This window comes from Carettochelys insculpta, chromosome 17 (genome assembly GCF_033958435.1).
Source record: "Carettochelys insculpta isolate YL-2023 chromosome 17, ASM3395843v1, whole genome shotgun sequence".
NCBI classification, from domain to species: Eukaryota; Metazoa; Chordata; order Testudines; family Carettochelyidae; genus Carettochelys; species Carettochelys insculpta.
The window spans coordinates 25,128,775-25,147,391 of NC_134153.1; the positions used below are offsets into that span (position 1 = coordinate 25,128,775).

General features: G+C 43.7%; 1 protein-coding gene across 3 annotated transcripts in view; it reads right to left on the bottom strand.

Annotated features, from left to right (window-relative positions):
* Positions 1–278: 278 nt before the first annotated feature.
* Positions 279–18,617, bottom strand: part of DLGAP4 (DLG associated protein 4) — a 133,396-nt gene continuing 115,057 nt past the window's right edge. For all 3 annotated transcript variants that reach the window (XM_075011398.1, XM_075011397.1, XM_075011399.1), the window contains 6 exons: positions 9,598–9,959; positions 8,243–8,334; positions 7,395–7,804; positions 5,405–5,496; positions 2,968–3,120; positions 279–2,071 (listed from right to left, as the gene is read on the bottom strand). In XM_075011398.1, coding sequence (XP_074867499.1) covers positions 1,853–2,071; positions 2,968–3,120; positions 5,405–5,496; positions 7,395–7,804; positions 8,243–8,334; positions 9,598–9,959 — 1,328 coding nt within the window. In that variant the 3' untranslated portion in view covers positions 279–1,852. The remainder of the gene's footprint in view (positions 2,072–2,967; positions 3,121–5,404; positions 5,497–7,394; positions 7,805–8,242; positions 8,335–9,597; positions 9,960–18,617) is intronic.

An 18,617-nucleotide genomic window follows, 5' to 3' on the forward strand; every position in this document is an offset into this window, starting at 1 on the left:
GCTGCTTTATAGCCATGCCCCAGCAGTCTGGGAACCTCTGGAAACACGATTAAGATGAATTCACATTCTGGGTTTCTAGTTTTAGACTGCTGAGAAACTCTAAAAAGCCTGAATTGAAAACAAAATCCAGCAAATCAACATCATCTACTCAACGTTAACAACCAATGTGGGATTCCAGCCACTTTGCTGATGGTCAAGCTTTCACAGGTCCTCACTCCCAGCTAGGAGAGCTATTTAGTAGATGGAGTCTGTCACCCTATAGATCCATAAACACAGAATTCATTTAGATCGGGTTTAGGTTTTTATTTTATTTTGCCTTTTGGATCACCAACACCCTAGTTTAAATTCCTTTGGAATTTCCCCCACATGAAAAACTTACACAAAGTTCTCCCCACTCAAATGACGTGATTGCTCAGCGTGGGGGCAAGTGCTCCTTTTGGGGAGGTGGAAAAGAATGTGACGCTGGCATTCCGTCCCGACTCCAAGCAGCTAAACTGAAAAGGGGCTGTGAGGGGGAGAAGGAGCTAAAAAGAATCAAAATATTTAGCAACCCCCTCCCCTGCACAAAAAAAAAGCACAGGATACAGGGAAAATAATCTGATTACACACAGGGTATATATTTTTACACACACTTTTACACACATCTAGATATAGTACATGTAAAAATATATGCTATACATACGCCCACTCTGACTGAGGTGCTTTTAACACACCACTGGCACGTGTGTATGGGTATGTATATGTGTGTATGCATTAAATATACAGACCCTAGTAAGTGTATATGTGCATATGTACACATACATACAGGTAGGCAGGCTGCTAGCCTGCCACTGGCTACCCTCTCCCTTCTATTGGTAGAAAACCCAGTCTTCCACCCTACAATACCATGTCATTACACCCTTTCCTCCCCCTTCAGACAGGTCCCCGCTGAGTAGCAGCTGTTTTTTGAACAAAATAATTATCAAGGAAAATAAAATTCACAGAAGGGGTCAAAATAAGTTTGCCTGTGTGCACACACATGCAGTGTGTCAGACGTGTGCCACCACACCAGCCTTCCAGCTCCCACCCTGTGCCTGGAGCAGGGCCCATCTTTTGGAACCAGCCAAGGGACCCCACCTCACATCTTATTGCACACATTTGCTTCCAGGCTGCATTACATTCCAGATTTTTCCCTCTTTCTGCTTCAATCAAATACACGGATATGGGAACCGTGCTGCCCTACCCCTGCCCTTCGCCTCTACACCCCACCCCCCCAAGGAAAAACAAAGAAAAGCCGCTTGCTAGCAGAGTGCAACAACAGTACACACTGAACAGATGTTCTCTTCGGGAGCTCTGTGGAAGAGAGGTTATTTCTAACACAGTAAACAAAGCCATGCAAAAAGTGGAGAGAGGAGGTGGATAGGTTAGAATAAGAGGTAGAAGAAAAAACCCTAAGGATAAGGAAGAACAGAGTTGAGGAGAGGGAGAAAGAACACAGCATGGCAAGTGCTCAAGGCTTCATTTTTTTTTTTTGTCGTCCTCTTCTTGTAAACAAGCTAATAATTCTCATTACATTGAACAAGTAAAAAGATTGAAGTTCCAAGTCTGAGGGGCTGGGGCCTCCCAGAGTCCGTTCGGTCTGTTCAGCAACACCACAGCCGGGGAGAGAAAACAAGAGGGGGATTTTTTGTTGTGTGGTTTTTTAAAAATCTTCATTACTTAACGCTGAGAGAAAAAAAGCCGAATTGGGAGCCCTTTTCTCAGGTTGGCTGAAGTCTCCAGAGCGAATAAATCACACTAAGTTTAGAGATTATTTTTTTTTTCCTTTTTAATGATTTAGAAAAACACGTGTTTCCTTCCTCTTCCCCTTTGCTCAAAGGCGGGTCTGTGCCTCAGGGACGTAGATTTCAATGCTGTCCGCGCTCTCCGTGGCAGAATTCTGCCGGACAGAGGCAGCCCGCTTAGCTGCCATGAGACGCTTGCGAGCTTCCTGGCGTTGCTTATCCACCGAGTCAGAGGCTTTGTCGCGGTTCAGTGGGGTTTTGGGCTTGGCTGGCTTCTTTGGCACGGGAGGGGGTGGTTTCTTCTCTTCCTTTAAGGAGACAGTAAGAAGACAGACAAAACTTAAAATAAAAATGCACATAGAAAAGTTCTCTCTCTTCTGAGACAGCTAGGAGAGGGGATGGTTTGTGGCCCAAAGGGGAGCGTGCCTTTCAGCAACACAGCATCATGTGTAGGAGGAAACAGGGTCCTGATCCAAGACAGGTGTGTTACATAAGTTTTCACTCTGACCTTTCCCACAGATCAGACCATGGCCTTAGGTGGCCCAGAATCCCACCCTGTGAAGCAGATCTGGGTTTGCAGTTTGCTCCTAGGGCTTAAGGATGGGTCAAAAGCACACTGAGAAGAGTAACACAGTGGGAGGCAGAACAGAGGTGTGCAATACAAGTTTTATAATACACAGTGAGTAGTGACTCAGGCACACCCACAGCCCAGAACTGATGTAGGATGCAGGCATAGAAATAAAGCACGTACTTGGGTGTAAAGTGACGTGGTTTTTGCAGGCATTGGTTACAGCCTATTCAGTATAAACTTAGCCTCTTTATCTGGCAGCCATTGAACAAAAAGCTTGTCACCTCCAGCTATGTAAATGTACACTATCTACTAAGCCACCCTTTACCCTGACAGTTTCATGAGTTTCAAAAAATCAATGGTTTCAATTTATCCTATAGGAATCTTCTTGATGTACCTCACAGGAGGTTAGGTGTGCCTGTAGGAGGAAGGAGACTTCTGTTTCTGAGCATGCAAGAAACCACTATTATGATTCACGCGTTAAGGCACAGAGCACGCAGCAAAAAAGACAGCAGCCATCCTAGAAATCTAATCCATGAGACTGTAGTTTACCAACACAGCACTATAGCAGATGGGCTATTGCTGACTCAGAAGAGTGCACTACATTTTGGCCACGCTGAACTGCTCCATGCTCACCTTCTTCTCTGGAGTTTCTGCCAATTGCCAGCTGTTAGCCTTTAGGTGGTAGAGCTCATCAAATTTCATGCTGATATCTTCAATGGACAACTGCAAGAGATCCCAAAACCCAGCTAGGTCCTGGGCTGTGGGTCTGGGATTGGCATTGGGGTTCTGCAAGGGAGAGAGTATCAGACAAAAATATAATCAGAAACAACAGTCTGTGCCATTTTACACATTTAATCTTTGCAATTCTCCGCTCATGTAGCTATCTACTGGCTGAGACTGAACCCGCAGAAGTTTCCTTCTAGTATCCATAGGACAAGTTCAACCAAATACCTCATCTTCAGCATGCAGTGCATGTTCTGTTCTCTTTTGTACAAGTTCTATACTCTGCTCATCAGAATACATTCCAACAGTGCATTAAGCAACGCGACTGTGTGTCACACTTTTCCCTCTCATTCTTTCCCCAGGAGAGACGTGCATGCAGTAGAGTGTCTTGCACTGGCAGGAAAACAAAAAAAGCAGTCATGTAGCACTTTAAAGGCTAACAAAATAATGTATTAGGGGATGAGCTTTGGTGGGACAGACCCACCTCTTCAGATCAATAGCCTTACCAGAACAGACCCAAAATATAAAGCACAGAGGTTCAAAAATTGTTATTAAGAACAAATCAGAAAAAGTGTTATCAAGGTTGTCCCATGAAAGCTCAAGACCTAATAAATTATTTTGTTAGTCTTTAAAGTGCTACATGACTGCTTTTTTGTTTTGATAGACTAACACAGCTCTCTCTCCGTCACTACTGTTCTGGTAGGGTTCTTCTAAGATATACATATTGCCATGTGTTTATGTTATACAAGTCAGTGAAAAAATTGTGACTAGCACTTGGACTGAAGGTGGCGATATCTGTGCTGTATCTTAGTAGCTGGAGTTTACTACACAGCCTCTGATCAATCTCCAGAGATAGTTTTCTCTCCCACAGACAAATGCTACTCACGTTGGTTCTCATCAACCCTGATAATGTTTACCATAGAGGAGGCCCAAACTAGAATCCAAGTACATGCTGGTAGCAGGAAGCAAGACAGCTGCTTATCTTAGTGCTAATCCTGCAGCACTACCATGCTGAAAGTCCTAAATTTGAGTTCAAAAACCAAACTATTTGTGGTTTCCTATTCAGGCATCCAGATGCGATAGTAATGCTCCAGCTAGCGAAGAGTGGACAAAATTTGATCAAACCAAATGGAATATAGCCTGTAAATTGGAGTGCCACCTAATGCCCAAAAATGCAAACAAGCTGTTTGTTTCTGCTCCAATTTGGTCAGAAGCAAAATATATTCTCTCTGAAGCCGTATGGCTGGAGTTTAACAGTGACCCAAGACTGGCCTGAAAGATTCTAAATAGGTGACAGAAGTTTCTCCAAAGAGTTAGGAACTCTGCCCATACACATGGCTTTCAGAGCATCAGCACACATGACTGTGTTAGATTTTAAGAGATCTCAGCACTCAGTGTGCACCCAACATACTGAGCTCTCTTTAAAGTCTAGTCCCAGGATTACTCTGCCAGTGCAATGCCATTACAGCTATCATCAGCAAAACCAGAAAGCAGTCATTTAACACAACCCTCTTATTTTCATGGCCCACAGCTTTTCCAAGAAATGTCCACTGGAGCTGTAGCTGGACTCATATCTCAGCCTGAAGGCTAAATTATTTCCCCCAGAAGGTTTTAAAAAAAGCTACAGATCCCTGACTGAAGAGTTATTAAAGATTAAAAACTTTCATCCTGGGATAAACCTAGAACTAGGTTTTAAAACCTGCCAGCTTGCCTTACTGAATCTCAGCCAGGACAAGCATCTTTGCCATGTTTGAAAAAGTCTGATTCACACACAGCACTTCACAAGCAACTGGAATCAGTACTTTGGGGATGGGAAGGCTCCATCAGCCATACAAAGTAAGCGCATACCGAGGTCTGGAGGGCTTTTTTACAAACCCTCCACCGAGGCTAAACCTTTGCAGTTCACCTTGAACGGTATTTGAGAAGAAGAAAATACATGGTTCAAGCAGGCACCCTGAACGTAGTATCTCCAGAGCAAGTTTATATAGGCAGACACTTGTTTCCACCCTCCCAGAGGAATACTTCTAGCTAAATTCTCTCTTCCAATAGATTGTCTAATACTGACATCAGTGAGAATGATGAGAGGTACCCCAGGCAGAACATGGCTTTAATGTTGCACACATACAAAAAGAAAACTTGTGAGGTGCCAGGCTACCCCTCTTTGGTTGCTGAACAGATGGTAAATCTCCTGGTACTGCACAGCTTGTTTAGTTGATATTTAATAAAGCATAATCCAACATTGGTGCCAGGAAATGGCCCGGCTGTATTATACACTGAGCTGCTTCATCTTAGCAGTACAGAGCAGTGGTTAGACAACTGCCATTTTACAAAAGTTACTTTTACTCACCAAGTTTTGCTCACAGAGGCCCCGGAACTGCTGGAACTTTTGTGACATTAGTAACTGTGCACTGCCCACAGCACTGAGGACTTTTCCTAAGACTTTTAAAGAAAGAGAAAGGATTTTAAGAAGTTATATACTAAAAAAGCTGAATCCAACGGAGAATATTTCAAACTTAAGATGTGTCTTGGTATTTGTATACCTGGGCACATACTCATTCTATGAGCAAAATTGTGTTTGCTCACTCATGTTTTAAACAAGCTGTGTCACTGTTAGTGATTGATGCACTGCTCTGGTCTCTGTATACTTTGTTCTCCCTTGTTCTACCGCCAAGAGACCAATCGAGGATGGCACACAGTCACATGGCCACAAGATTATCTGTTTGCAGTAAAGCCTCACTGAAGATCCAAGGCAGAGGAGTCATTTTCGGGTATTTTACAGTGCAAAGAGACCTGCACCAGCAAGTCTCAGAGCTAACGTTAACTGACTCGGGCTGGTGCTGCGGAGCTAAAAACAACATTGTAGAAATTTGGGGCTTGGGCTGGAGCCACCTACATGGCTACTTGAACTCCCATAGTGTGAGAACTGCAAGCCCAAAGTCAGCTGACCCAGGATCAGACACACACAGCTGCAGGTTTTGTGTGGGGTTATTTTATGCAGTGTAGCCAGCCTGCGATGCCTGAAGCCCTGTTCCCCAACACACATTAAACGAAAGTGAATTTCAGAGACCCCAAGAGAGTTAATTCTATACATTCCAGCTGCAATAGACTAATCCACTTTTTGTCCAGTTTGTGCAGTGTTATTGATGTCTATAGCTCTGTGCTTCCTAAAAAAGAGGGCACTAAAATCATTAGAGCCTGCGGCAAGGTTGAATAGCAAAGCCTTTTAAGGCATGATCTATAGGCAAGCCACCACAGAACAGGCAATGCCCTGACCTCCAGGCACAAGCACTGACTGTAACCCACTCCAAAACATAAGAGGATCACAAGGACAGCAGATCAAACCTCTTTTCTCAGCCAGGTTTAAAAACTCAGTGGAGCCCTGAAGTGTGAAACCACTGCCCCCCTTGCTATCAAGAGAAGCATTCAGGCTTTTGACTACTGAAGGCACAGCAGGAGCATGCGGCAGAATATTGCCAAGAGATCTTTTGCCTAGTCATTTTCTAGCCTTTTTAAAATTAGTTTTAATATTTGGATCTGAGTGGTTGGGCATGAGCTGGACTCTCCAAATAAACAAGCAGATTTAATGCTGCATTAAATAATTTGCTGGAAAATACTGAATAAGGGGATATGGCCCTCTCCCCTATTACTCCCTTACTCAAATGAGTAAGGGCTGCTCAGCCTGCAGCTCCTGTCAGAGTTAAAGAGCAAAGGCTGGTCCTTTAATCCTGCCCCAGCCAGAGTAAGGAACAGCTCTGCACTGCCTGTCCAGCTTGCTAGTCAGCATTGCTGAGGAGAGGTATGAAGGCTGGGGGTGGAGAAATGAAGAGAAAACGGGTGATGTAAGCCACCCCCCACCTTCAAAACTATGGAGCACTGACTTTTGTCTGAGTCACTTCTGGGGAGTGTTGCTTGTAGAATTACAACTGAGCTGGAGGTAAAAACCATGCCGGCTGTAGCACCATCAACCACATTTACATTCCTACATAACCTCACTCTTTGTCTGCTCTGTGCGGATCCAGAATAATCCCATCTAGTCCCTTCCTAGCCAGCACGTCCCGAGTTCTTTAGTCAGATTGCTCCACATGGTACCTAGTCTCAGGGCATGTCTACACGGGGATGAAAGACCTGCAGCAGAGTTACCGCTGGTCCATGCTTGCGGGGCTAAAAATTGCCGTGTAGATGTTTGTGCTCAGCCTGGAGACTGAGCTTTCGGAACCCTCCAGCCCCCAGGGTTTTCAGCCTTGCAGTCTGAGCCAGCGTACCCTGCCCAGCCCCAGGCTTTTCCTCCAGTTATACCCCACTGCCCTCCCCAGTGCCATGCAGTTCTCAACACCCACCTTCTTCAGAGAGATTGTTCTCTTTGGTCTCCTGGTCCATCTGACGGCACCACCCTTCTAACCTTTCTGTTTCTGCCTGTAGCAGTTTCAGAAACCAGTACCCGTCCCGCCTGCAGGCTCCTGATTGTGTCGGTTCTGATGGTGAGTTGGAGGACGTCTCAAGCCAAGGGTCTGGAGGAGGGAGAGATGAAGGCTCTAGGGCTGGGTCACTGCTATCTCCATAGGAGAGGTTTCTCTTGAACTGGGAGGGCTTGGCTGGTTGCCTGGTACTGGAATCAACGCTGACGGAGTTGTGGCGAGTGGGACAATCAGCAAGGCTTCTCTCAGATGATTTACAGCTAGAGTGATTCGGTTCCTGTGCGTCGGAATCGGTATCCTGTTTGGAGGACATACTGCGAGAGTGGCTGTTCCTGCAAAAAAAAGCAGGAGCAAGAGAATGAAGAAACTCCCTCAGCCTGGCTGGATTCACACTCTGGTACACAATGCAATGGGTTTGTTTACAGTGTCTGCAGCTGAGCCTGCTTCCCTCCAGCCCCACCCCCTTACACACAAATGCACACTCCACACATGCAGACAGACAAAATTATAAGGTTGCTTCCTTACTGCAATAGGCCATTTAGACAAACTGACTGACACACATCCATAATTACATCTTGGGTTTGGTTTTTATTTCAGGCTCCCATTGATCTAGCTCTTTACATTACAGAGCAAGTACTTTTTTTTTTTTTTTTTTTATAAAAACATGGGCTGCTCAACACAGTATTTAAATAAGAAATCGAGGAGAGACATGGGTCTAGGCTAGATTGCACAGTGCAGTTTAGAGGGGTAGATCTGCATCTTTTACTTACCGCCACTCGTCTTCTACCTGAACCCCGATGGACTGAAATTTAGTGGTTGGCGTAGGGGGCTCCTCTTTCGCCACTGGCTGAAGGCAGTCAACCTTATTAAATAAAAAAATACACAAACGATAAACAAAACAAAACGAAAAACCTTGCTGCTAGAATACATGCTTGAAAACAGGAGAGCTGCACTTACGTGCACATCGAGAACAGTTTCTGTAAACCAATCTGAAGGCTGTTCTAGGACAGACAGCACAATACTGCTAGCCTAAGGAGAGGTTACCAGCGCTATGGCTTCAACATACAAGTGTTTGACCTGATTATACAGAGATGCTGCTTATGTTGGAGAAAGGGCTGTTTCAACATGGTGCACAGAACTGGGAAGTCTGAAAGCTGTAGATGATGTGCATTTAACTGCACTTTGAAACCCATATTCACACCTGCTGAACCCACATGCTTTGCATTTAAACTTGATAAAGCAGGTCTTTGCCCACAAAAGCTTCCGCTCCAAAATATCCGTTAGTCTATAAGGTGCCACAGGACATCTTGTTCTCGAAGATACAGACTAACACGGCTACTTCTGTGATATACGTTCAAAGGTTATTACGTCACCATGTCATAAGGTGACATGAGCAGGTGCTTGCACATACAACTGATGAACAGAGTTTAGGCACCTACATTTGAAATTTGATCCATAAGCAAATAGCTTTGGAGAAGTTTGTTTTTTGTTGAAATATTATTATATTAAATAAACCCCTAAAGTGGCCTGTGCAGGACAAAGCTTGGATACACTCTTCTTTCTAAGCAGTTTTCATTGAGCGATAAAGCTAGCAACTGATTTTCATTAGCTTGAAGATTGCTGACTTCCAGCAACAGAAGTTCTCAGAGAACCAATACCAGTGAAGGAGGGGCACTCCCACAGAAAGACTGCCTTAGAGACAGAGTGTTGTACACAACCCCACATGTGCTTGAATTGTTCTGTAAGAGAAGAGTTTGAATCTTAAATGGAGCTATGCCTCGTACTCATGAATTGACAGCCTGCAGGCTGACCTTAAAATACAGTATATAGCACACACATTTGCATTTGTGCACAGGCACTTTTGGCAAGGAGGCTCTTTAACGCAAATTACCCATTTAACAGCTCTCCATAGCTTTGTGACACAGGCTTTAAATCTGTACTGTCTTGTTACAAGAACATTTTGTTGTATTTCACTTTAAGGTGCACTGGATGATTGTTCGACAAACTGGTTAACGTCTTTAGCTAGACAGGTGGGTTCAGCTGCACATTTAATTACAATACACATGCTAAATGGATAAGTTAAGAACATTCTCTGTTACACAAAGGAGAAAAACCAATTTCATACTTGTATTCCTATCGAGGATAGCTTCCTTTTGGGGATATTCTCCACCTTAGGCTCTTCGCTAGTCAGAGTTCCTTTGTCACTTTTCAAAGTGGCATTTTTCTGGGGTAACTCTGGAGCATCTCTGGCTGGAGTCACAAGACTGCCTCTGGTCACACTGGGTGGTCTGGTGCTGTCTAAGCTGTCTGATGAATTACTCAGTCCCGACTGACTGTTGACTTCACTCTTGTGATCCTGGCTATCCAGGTAGGTATCCTGGGCTGATTCAGTGCTGCTCTGCACGGTGACAGAGATGAACGGCTTCGAGGTGGTCCGAGGTGGGACAGGGGGAGGTGTCTTTTTATATGCCACTAGGCACGATGAACCTACAACAGCAGCGGTGGGAAGGAGCGAGAGGGGAATTGAAGAGAATGTGACAGAGACACAGTGAGAGAAAGAAAAAGCAGGTCAATTAACAACATTCAGGAGAAATCTCCAAGTAGAAATTTGAAGAAACGCAGAAACACCAACTGAATACCAGCAGCTTGCACCAAGTGACCCACACCAAAGCATTTAGGGGGCAAGGTGAGGCTAGCACTATCCTGCAATGAAGTTCAAGAGAAACAACATGATATGTGAGAGGCTAGAAGATAGAAAAGCAGCCACATTACTAGAGTGTTTGATAGGGAAAAGCCACCACCAAGAAGTTCTGTGGAATTTTGAGTTTTAAAAAAAAAAAAATTGTATTAAGTGTCTTGGTAAAGCCAAATCTCTGTTCTTTGTTCCCAGCAGTTGACAAGTTTCTGTATCCGGACCAGGCTGCTGTTTGCTCCTACAAGAGGGAAAGAGTCTGTAAGGGTTTCTTCTATCAGACAACAGCTATAAAGTTCACAAAGCATTTTAAGAATACAGAAGGCTTTGTTTTTAATCTTCAAAGGTATTTAGGTGCCTAACGACACAAAGATGCCAGCATTGTCAGAAGGGCCTTGCTACATATTTTGATCTCTAAATACCTTTAAAAGTCTGGCTCTTAGTGCAAAGCATGTTATTTGCCAATACTAACTTGAGAGCAGAAACAGATATTCAGCATCTTCCTCAGCATGCAGCTCAGTTCAGGTAACTGAAAGTCAGCTTGGATTCATAGGGATAAACACACCACTGCCCTCAGGGCGCACATCAGTACAGTGGTTCTGCACACAGGACAGTGCTAGCAATAAATTAGTCTGTAGCCATCACAAGCCAGCATTTAAAACATAAGACACGTAAGAAGTATTGTGCGCGCCACTTAGGATTCGATACTTCCAAACAAAGAGACATACGTGTACACTACCATCTCTAGAACTGAGCGAGAGTCCACAAAGAAGCTCACACAGTAGGTCTTCGCATACTTTGAAGGTCTTATTTAGGAGTTTAGATTAGGATTCTGAAGGTGTTACTAGCCCAGTGTGGACATAGAGGTGTACCTTCAGATTCCCCTGAGGTTTTAACTTGTTAAAGGCACACATAGTTATGTCATGATTTGAATTTGGACATGGTCTTCATATTAACATGCTTCCCAATAAAATTGCTCTCACACTCACATTGGCTGTGACAGTGACAGCCCACTAGCGTTAGCACATAAGGGAATTTAACTGTCTCAGGTTGTCCACAGGAAGCCCAGCTTCTCATTTATGCAAACCAAAAGTAAGTGTGTGCCTTTCCATCGGCCAGCTAGTTTATTTCATTAAATCACCCACACCAAGTGCTGAACAACAGTGAAAAATAGCCACGAGATACTATCAGATAATCAACCAATGGGATAGAAACAGCCTAAATCACTTCTCATGTCTTTGCACAGTGGCACCCTATAAAGATGGGTTGATTGGAATCCTTCATTTTGGGGACAGTCAAAGCACAGTCAGCATAGAACCTGCATGTTTGCTTCAAGTGGTTTTAGACACCATGCTGGAGGGGCAGATTATTTTCTCCAGTCACCTCCTTTAAATTCCTGGCATTTTCTACAGATGATTATGTGACAAACTGTTATTTACTATGGCCAGAGCTATGCTAGAAAATTTTTACCAACATTTCTATACTGGCAGAAGTTCCTGCATAGACACACAGCTTATGCTGGCAAAGAAGTACTTTTGCCTAGAAGGTTATATCAATCAATCAGTCCCCTCAATGAAATAAGCTATATCCACAGAAGTTCTTTTATGCTACTGCAAGCTGTGCCTGTGCTAGGACTTCTGGTATAGAAATACTGTTAAAAAAAAAAAAGTTGTTGTTCTCCCAAATACTGCTGAACTTGCAAAAGCTTGTAATGTAAACCTGGTCTATATCTTGGACAAGCAGAAGCCAACCTGCTTAGCTTTTCCCACCCAGTCTGATAGTAGTGCTGCTACAACCCCTTTATGAAATACCTGGGTCCTTCCCATGCAGACTCTCCATACTTCCACAGCTAAATATGACAACACTACTAACACTGTTACAAAGGTTGCTGAAGTTTAACTAGGTACTGGAAGTTAGATGAGGTCATCTGCCATCACAACAATGAGGTTCTATGACACAACCTAGATTGCAGTAACATTACAATGGGAACTAGTTTTTGTTTCCCTGCTGGCATGTAAATCTATACAAAAGTACAGATATAGTTTTCTGGTTACTGTTTCAACCTACCACGCCACAGAATGAATGACTGGGACAGTAAATCAGGCACTATCCTAACGAAAACTTTACTTGAAAGCAAAATACGAGAGACAACAGAGCTCTGTCAAACCACTCACCATACTGTATGGAACAGACAAGCATGGGAGGAGAGGAGAGGAAACCTCACTGGAAAAACATTTTATTTGGGATGAAAGAGCTAGACCAGCCTCTCTCTCACTTCATTGCACTGTGACCCACTTCTGACAACAAAAATTGCAACACAACCCCAGAAGGAACCAAAGACCCAGCCACCTGAGCTCCGTCATGGGGGGAAGACGGACAGGGGGCATGCAAACTTAGCCCTAGGCAGGGGAACTTGGGCTTCTGTCCTGGGGAGTGGAGCTTCAGGCTTCAAACTTGCAGGTGGTCCCCAAGGCCAACACGAGCCTTGGTGAGCTCATTTAAATGTGGTCATGACACAGTTTGAGAACACATGAGCTAGGTAAACACCAGGCGCAGGAGTCCAGTTTCCATAGGCTGTATGTGGATTTGGGTGCCCTGGAGATTCATTTTGAAGATAGGTGGGTATTCCCTCTTATGCTTGTTCTCAGTGACCACCAAAGGAACTGGTCTTGATGTGTGAGGCAGTAACTGCAAGACTTCACTGGGAAAGAAAGTCTACAAAAATGAGTAATTCTGACATTACAGCGTTACTTATTCTCCAGTTAAAGAGGTGTGAATCCAACATTAAAAGTAGAGGAAATCAGGAAACCCATCAGGAAGTCGAGGAAATTCAGGAAAATGCCACAATTAAAAATTAAACACACTCAAGTATTTTGCAGAACCTTGACAAAAAAAGCCCATGGGACTCCAGCAGCAAACAGAGCTAAATCTATTTTGTCAAACAAACAGAGGCTAAAACAAAGTAAACCACAAAATAAAAAACACAGCCAGATCTTGGTCCCTGGACCACAGTCTTTCCCTCCCTCAGTCTAGGCTAAACTAAACTCCAGCAATTTTACTCAAGTACATTGTCATAACTTTGACATTTAGCTCCTCAGAAGACACTGGAGAGCATTCTGGGGGAACAGCTCAGCAATTTCACAAAAGATAACCCAGATGGTGTGGTTGGTCACTTGCAGAAATATGCCCACTTCCATCCTGCTTCTAGCAGCATTCCAAGTCAACTGGTTAATGGGCTCATCCCACAAAGGGTGGCTCATTTCTGAACAAGAGAATGCCACTGGGATCTCCGCCCCACTGCAGACAGTTCTTTGCTCACTCCTCCCCTCTCCCTGCACACCCACATTCAAACAAAGTTGTTTCAGTGGTTGCCAGCTCTCCACCCAAAAATGAGCTCACTGCTGTTAATCTCCAGTTTACGGATGATGTGTTTTGCACTGATGAAACAAGGTAACACTGCAGAACTTTGTGGTCATGTGACTTTCTCTCAGGGAGGTGCCGGACCTGCAGCAAAGTGCAGGCTAAACCGGGGTAGCATTCTGCACTGCTGGCAGGAGTCGTTCATTTATGTAAGAGCAGTCCTAGGCAAAGAGCAAGAATGGTAATAAAAATGCTTCTACAGCAAAATTTCTGCTGCACAATATCTGAACCTTCCCATTCAAACGTGGGGGGGGGGTTGTGTTTTTGGTTTTGAGCGCTATCTAAACAAGTTAATAAAATGCTTCTGTTGTGTTTACACTACAGCCCACGCTGGTATAATGTTGTGTAGTGCACTCAGAGATGTGAGTTAACCACCTGGAATGACATAAGTTACTCTGATATAAGCCCTTGTATGCACAGCGCTATGTCAGTGGGAGAGGGAGAGCTTCTCCCACTGAGATAGAACATCTTCACCAGATGTGGTACAGTTCAATGTTCCCACAAATCTTTTTCATCCATGTGGATATTTTCCCCTCAATGAACACATGGAAAAATGTTTTTATGCACACTGAGTCATGCGTGAAAGTGCACCTGCAGTAAAACCCACACCTAGCTGTGCGCGCTCTGCTAATCAGCTGGGTGGCATGTGAATCTCTTCTGGGCGGCCATACAAGCACACAGCTTACAGAGAACTCTGGTAGAGTTGAGCCCCTGCAATGCTGCACGTATACACCCGAGGTTAGTTGAACTGATTGGGGGAGGGGCACTTGGGCTTTTATAGGCTTCCTGGCAAAGCTGTTTTTAGACAAAACACATTCGGAAGTTGGCAATTTGAATTTGTCTTCATCTGTTGCTTCCAGCCAGCCTTGGCCGATAATCTACTGGTTCACTCTCAGCCAGTTTTAGTTCTTATCTTTAAGATTCAGAACAGCGTCTACACCGAACATTCATAATTTTTTCTCACTTTGCCTGAGATAGCATTCTGATTGCTTGTCAAGGGCTAACGTGAATGAGCTTTTGAAAAAAATCCAGCAGCACCTAACCAACACTTTCAGAGGTCCTTATTCTTCACAGTCCCGTTCCACTGGTTATCTGCAACATGCCTTTGGTCGGTGCTGTCATGATCACCACCCATGTTTTATTTTATATCTACATACAACTAATCTGCCACTGCTACAAAAGACACAATAAGCACCTTACTTGTTTTGTTGTTGTGGTTGAGAGAGCCAGCCCAGACACAGTGAATCACCTGCCCATTTCTCAGTCGCATCAAGGGACAATGGCCATTACTTCTAATAAAAAAATTAAAACCGTAACAGCCATTGTCCCTCAATGTCACTGAGACATCAACTAACAAACAGTTATAACTATTTGATTTTTCTCAGACCACTGGTAATTTGTAAGGTAACACCTCACAAACTCTCCTGCCCCCATGGATGTGGAGACAGATTTGAAAATGTGAATCACGGTGATTACCTGAAACTGCATACAGCTTTGAGACCACTACTTTAAATACACAACTTCTGAAATTAGGGGCTCAAAGTCCCCAAGCTGCTGATACCAGCATGTAATAATGGATAAGTATATAACCACCTTATCTTGTGTGTCTTGCTTAAATGAGAGAGGTGTCACGGCACCCATTCACTTGCCAAGCCGCTGCATTCTGAATGACTAAGATACATTCATAGTGCAACCTTGAGATGAAGCACACACTGTGTTGGAGGATGGCAACAAAGTGGCACAGATCAAGGCACAACTTGATTTAGACAATTTTTAGCAAACACATTTAGCCAAGGAACTGGGGCAAATCTCTACACGGAGCACCACCTCTACTTGCTAATGCCAAGCCATCAGGAAACCTCTTTAAGTCCAGTCTAGAAAGCAAGCTGCATCAGTTTAAAACCACATTTACTAATTGAGTGGGTACAACTCCCACACTCCCCCTGGCTGATGAAAGTACATTTTTGACTAGCACTAATTAAATAGTTGAGCAACTTGTCAGACGTGGAATTTTTAAAAAAAATTGAACACAGAATGATGTAGCGTGAATATACAAGTCTAGTCACCAAAGCATATTTATATCATTTTTGTAGCTTTTATACAGCCTCAGAGGGGAAGCCATATTAGTCTGTAACTTCATAAACAACAAGCAGTACTGTGGCACCTTAGAGGCTAACAAATTTATTAGGTCATGAGCTTCCATGGTTAAAATCCATTTCAGCAGATGGAAAAATATTTTATACTTAATTTTAATATAAAATCATACGTTTTTCACCTCTCGATCTCAACCTACTTTACAAAATAGACCAGTACCATTAAAAGAGCTCTGCATATCTGCAGACATCTGCTTTTTATCCGGGGGTATCTGCAGGTGTGGATACCAGTATCCGTGGATCCTTTTTGCAGATAGAGATGTGGCTACCAACTTTGTGTCTGCACAGGCAGATTAACCGGTTTGTCCAAAGTTACCCAGCAAGCATGTGGCACGGCTAAGAAAGGGCCCAGACTTACAGGTCCCGGTCCAATGACAGCCACTGTACCATACGTATTCACAGCAGGTACGACTAGACATTTAAGTACTGCTTTCATTAGCAGACTTTGAATTTTTTTAAACTGTCTGAGGGCAAGTTTGGTGTATCTGTAGTGTGTGTGGAATACTAAATTGCCTTAGAATTCTAACAGAAGTCTGCCACCAAAATAAACATTGCAACAATTTTTTTTTAAAAGAGTATACGCAGTCTGCCACTCTCAGTAGCTTCAACATGTATGTACCCTGCCTCCCTGCACTCAACTCAGTCATTACTTGCTGTATCCACTTGTTTCCCACTAATTACACGATGATTCACAGATCTGGCCTTGCTTGCAAGTCAAATTACAGAGTGCACTCCAGGTACTGCTTATTAATCTACCTCACAGGGAGCTGAAAGAAAGGAGGAATATGTACACAGCTGAAACCTTGAGAAAGCCTGCAATTCTGGCTATAGCGTACGAACACACAGGAACTAGAAGCACCCTTAATCCTCTGGCTTGCACAAGACACACTTCAGTACATCAGTGGCACTTGCTAAATGGTTGTGCAAAATAAGTTTTAAATCCTCTGCCCTACTTAGATCTGTTCTAGCAATTTATTAATTTTTACCACAGAGACTTGAACATTAAATGGGGGGACATGACCAGTGAGTGAACGATTATGGAATTCACAGACCTTTCAAATGTAACATAGGACATATTAAGCAAGTCCCCACCTATCACCTCATTCTTGTGATATATCAGTGTCAACACTCTGGGCATGATGACTCCAAAAAGTTTAAGGAAGGGGTTAGCAACTCCTGTCACAGGTGCCAATAGCGGCATGAGCCAATTTTCATTGGCATGAGATGCCCTAGCTCAGCCCACCCCTTCTCCCCCATGCAACAAGGAGCTTGCTCAAAGCCAGGCTGCCTGGGGATTAACAAAAGACTGGCTAATGCTACCAACCACCACCTAAATGGTAAAGCTCTGCATCGTAATTTATTTATTAATGAAGCTGTTGTAAATAGGCATATTAGTGACTTGAAAAAGTATCACTGCCACTTGGACCATGCATAATGGTCAAAAGGTCAAATTTCAGCACTCCATCTCAGAAAGGTTGCTGGCCCTGATTTAGGGTAACAAAACCATAATTTACACTTATATGTAAAGTGATTAATGGCTAGGAGGAGATCAGCGCCCCATCAATTCCCTGTGACATGCACTGTACAATTGTTTCCTCCTCCCTCATTCATATCGCTCCTACAGAGGATGATAAACACTAAAACAGATGCAAATCAGATGCGGCACTGGTGTGATTTTTGTCCCTATATGGGCAAAACTAAGACTATTTATGCTCTTCCAGGACTAGCTAACATCAAAGATGAAATACTAATTAGCATGTCACTCTGGGCACAGTGACTTCCAATCAGAGGCGACAGCAATTCCAGAGAGCAGCATGGAAACGCTAAAAGGGAGTGCAGCTAAACAGTCAGCAAGCAGAGGAGTGAAAACCCCAAACAGAAAAACAAATGCAGACATTGGACCAAAGAGATCAGAGACGCTGTCGTATTCTTCCTCCTGGCCCCATCCCAATCTCTTCATACACACATAATGAAGGTCAGGCTCAAAACAATTTGAAGCAGATGATGTTACTAAAGGCAACTATGCAAGACATGCAAAATCCACTTCTTCAAATCCCATTTATCCATTTCCCTGAATTAAATAACTGTGAAGAGTGGCTATTTTCACCTAAATGAGATCAGCAACATTACCCCACCTCTGAACAGGTGTGCATTAAAAAGGGAGGGGTCCATCCCGCTGTCTTTTAGTTGTAATCTCTCCAGTCATAGACATACAGCACAGCAGGTTTAGTTTCCTGCGGGTGCACCGGCAATAATTACATCAGCCTACAATGTCTTGACCTACATTCTGTGTCTCTGTTGCCAGGGCCGGTATTAAGTTTCTAATCTGCTACCAGCTACCTTTATTTTCTCTGCAAAGAAAGACTTTGCTTTCCTCAGCCTTAAATGGAAGAAAGAGAAAACCGATTGCCCCATAAACTACATCATGAAGGGACTGTCAGAGAGGACAGGCCAAGAAACTAGCCTAACGTGAATATTATAGAGCTCTGTCATTCCCTCTCTGATATTTTAAATAGTGAGGACTTTACATATATGAATATAAGAAACCTTCCTAAAACAAGAGTGTAAACATCTCAGCTTCCTAGATGCGTAACTGCTTCCCAGGGAATGGGGTTAAGCTTATGACACAAGAGAGATGTCTAATATATTGGGCTTCTTCTCTGCCTGCACCAGTTTTATAAGTGTCAGTATCCCACGCTGGGTCAAACAGGAAAGCAGATCAAAGGGGCAGTTTTTAGGGACTCACCAGCCTGTGACTGATCTGAGCCATCTTATGCAAACAGTGGGCTCTACTTTTATTCACTTAGGCACTACTGCATACTGTGCAGACCCGAGAAAGTGCCTTCACTGGAGCAGGGACAGGCTCTGTGTTTGTACAGC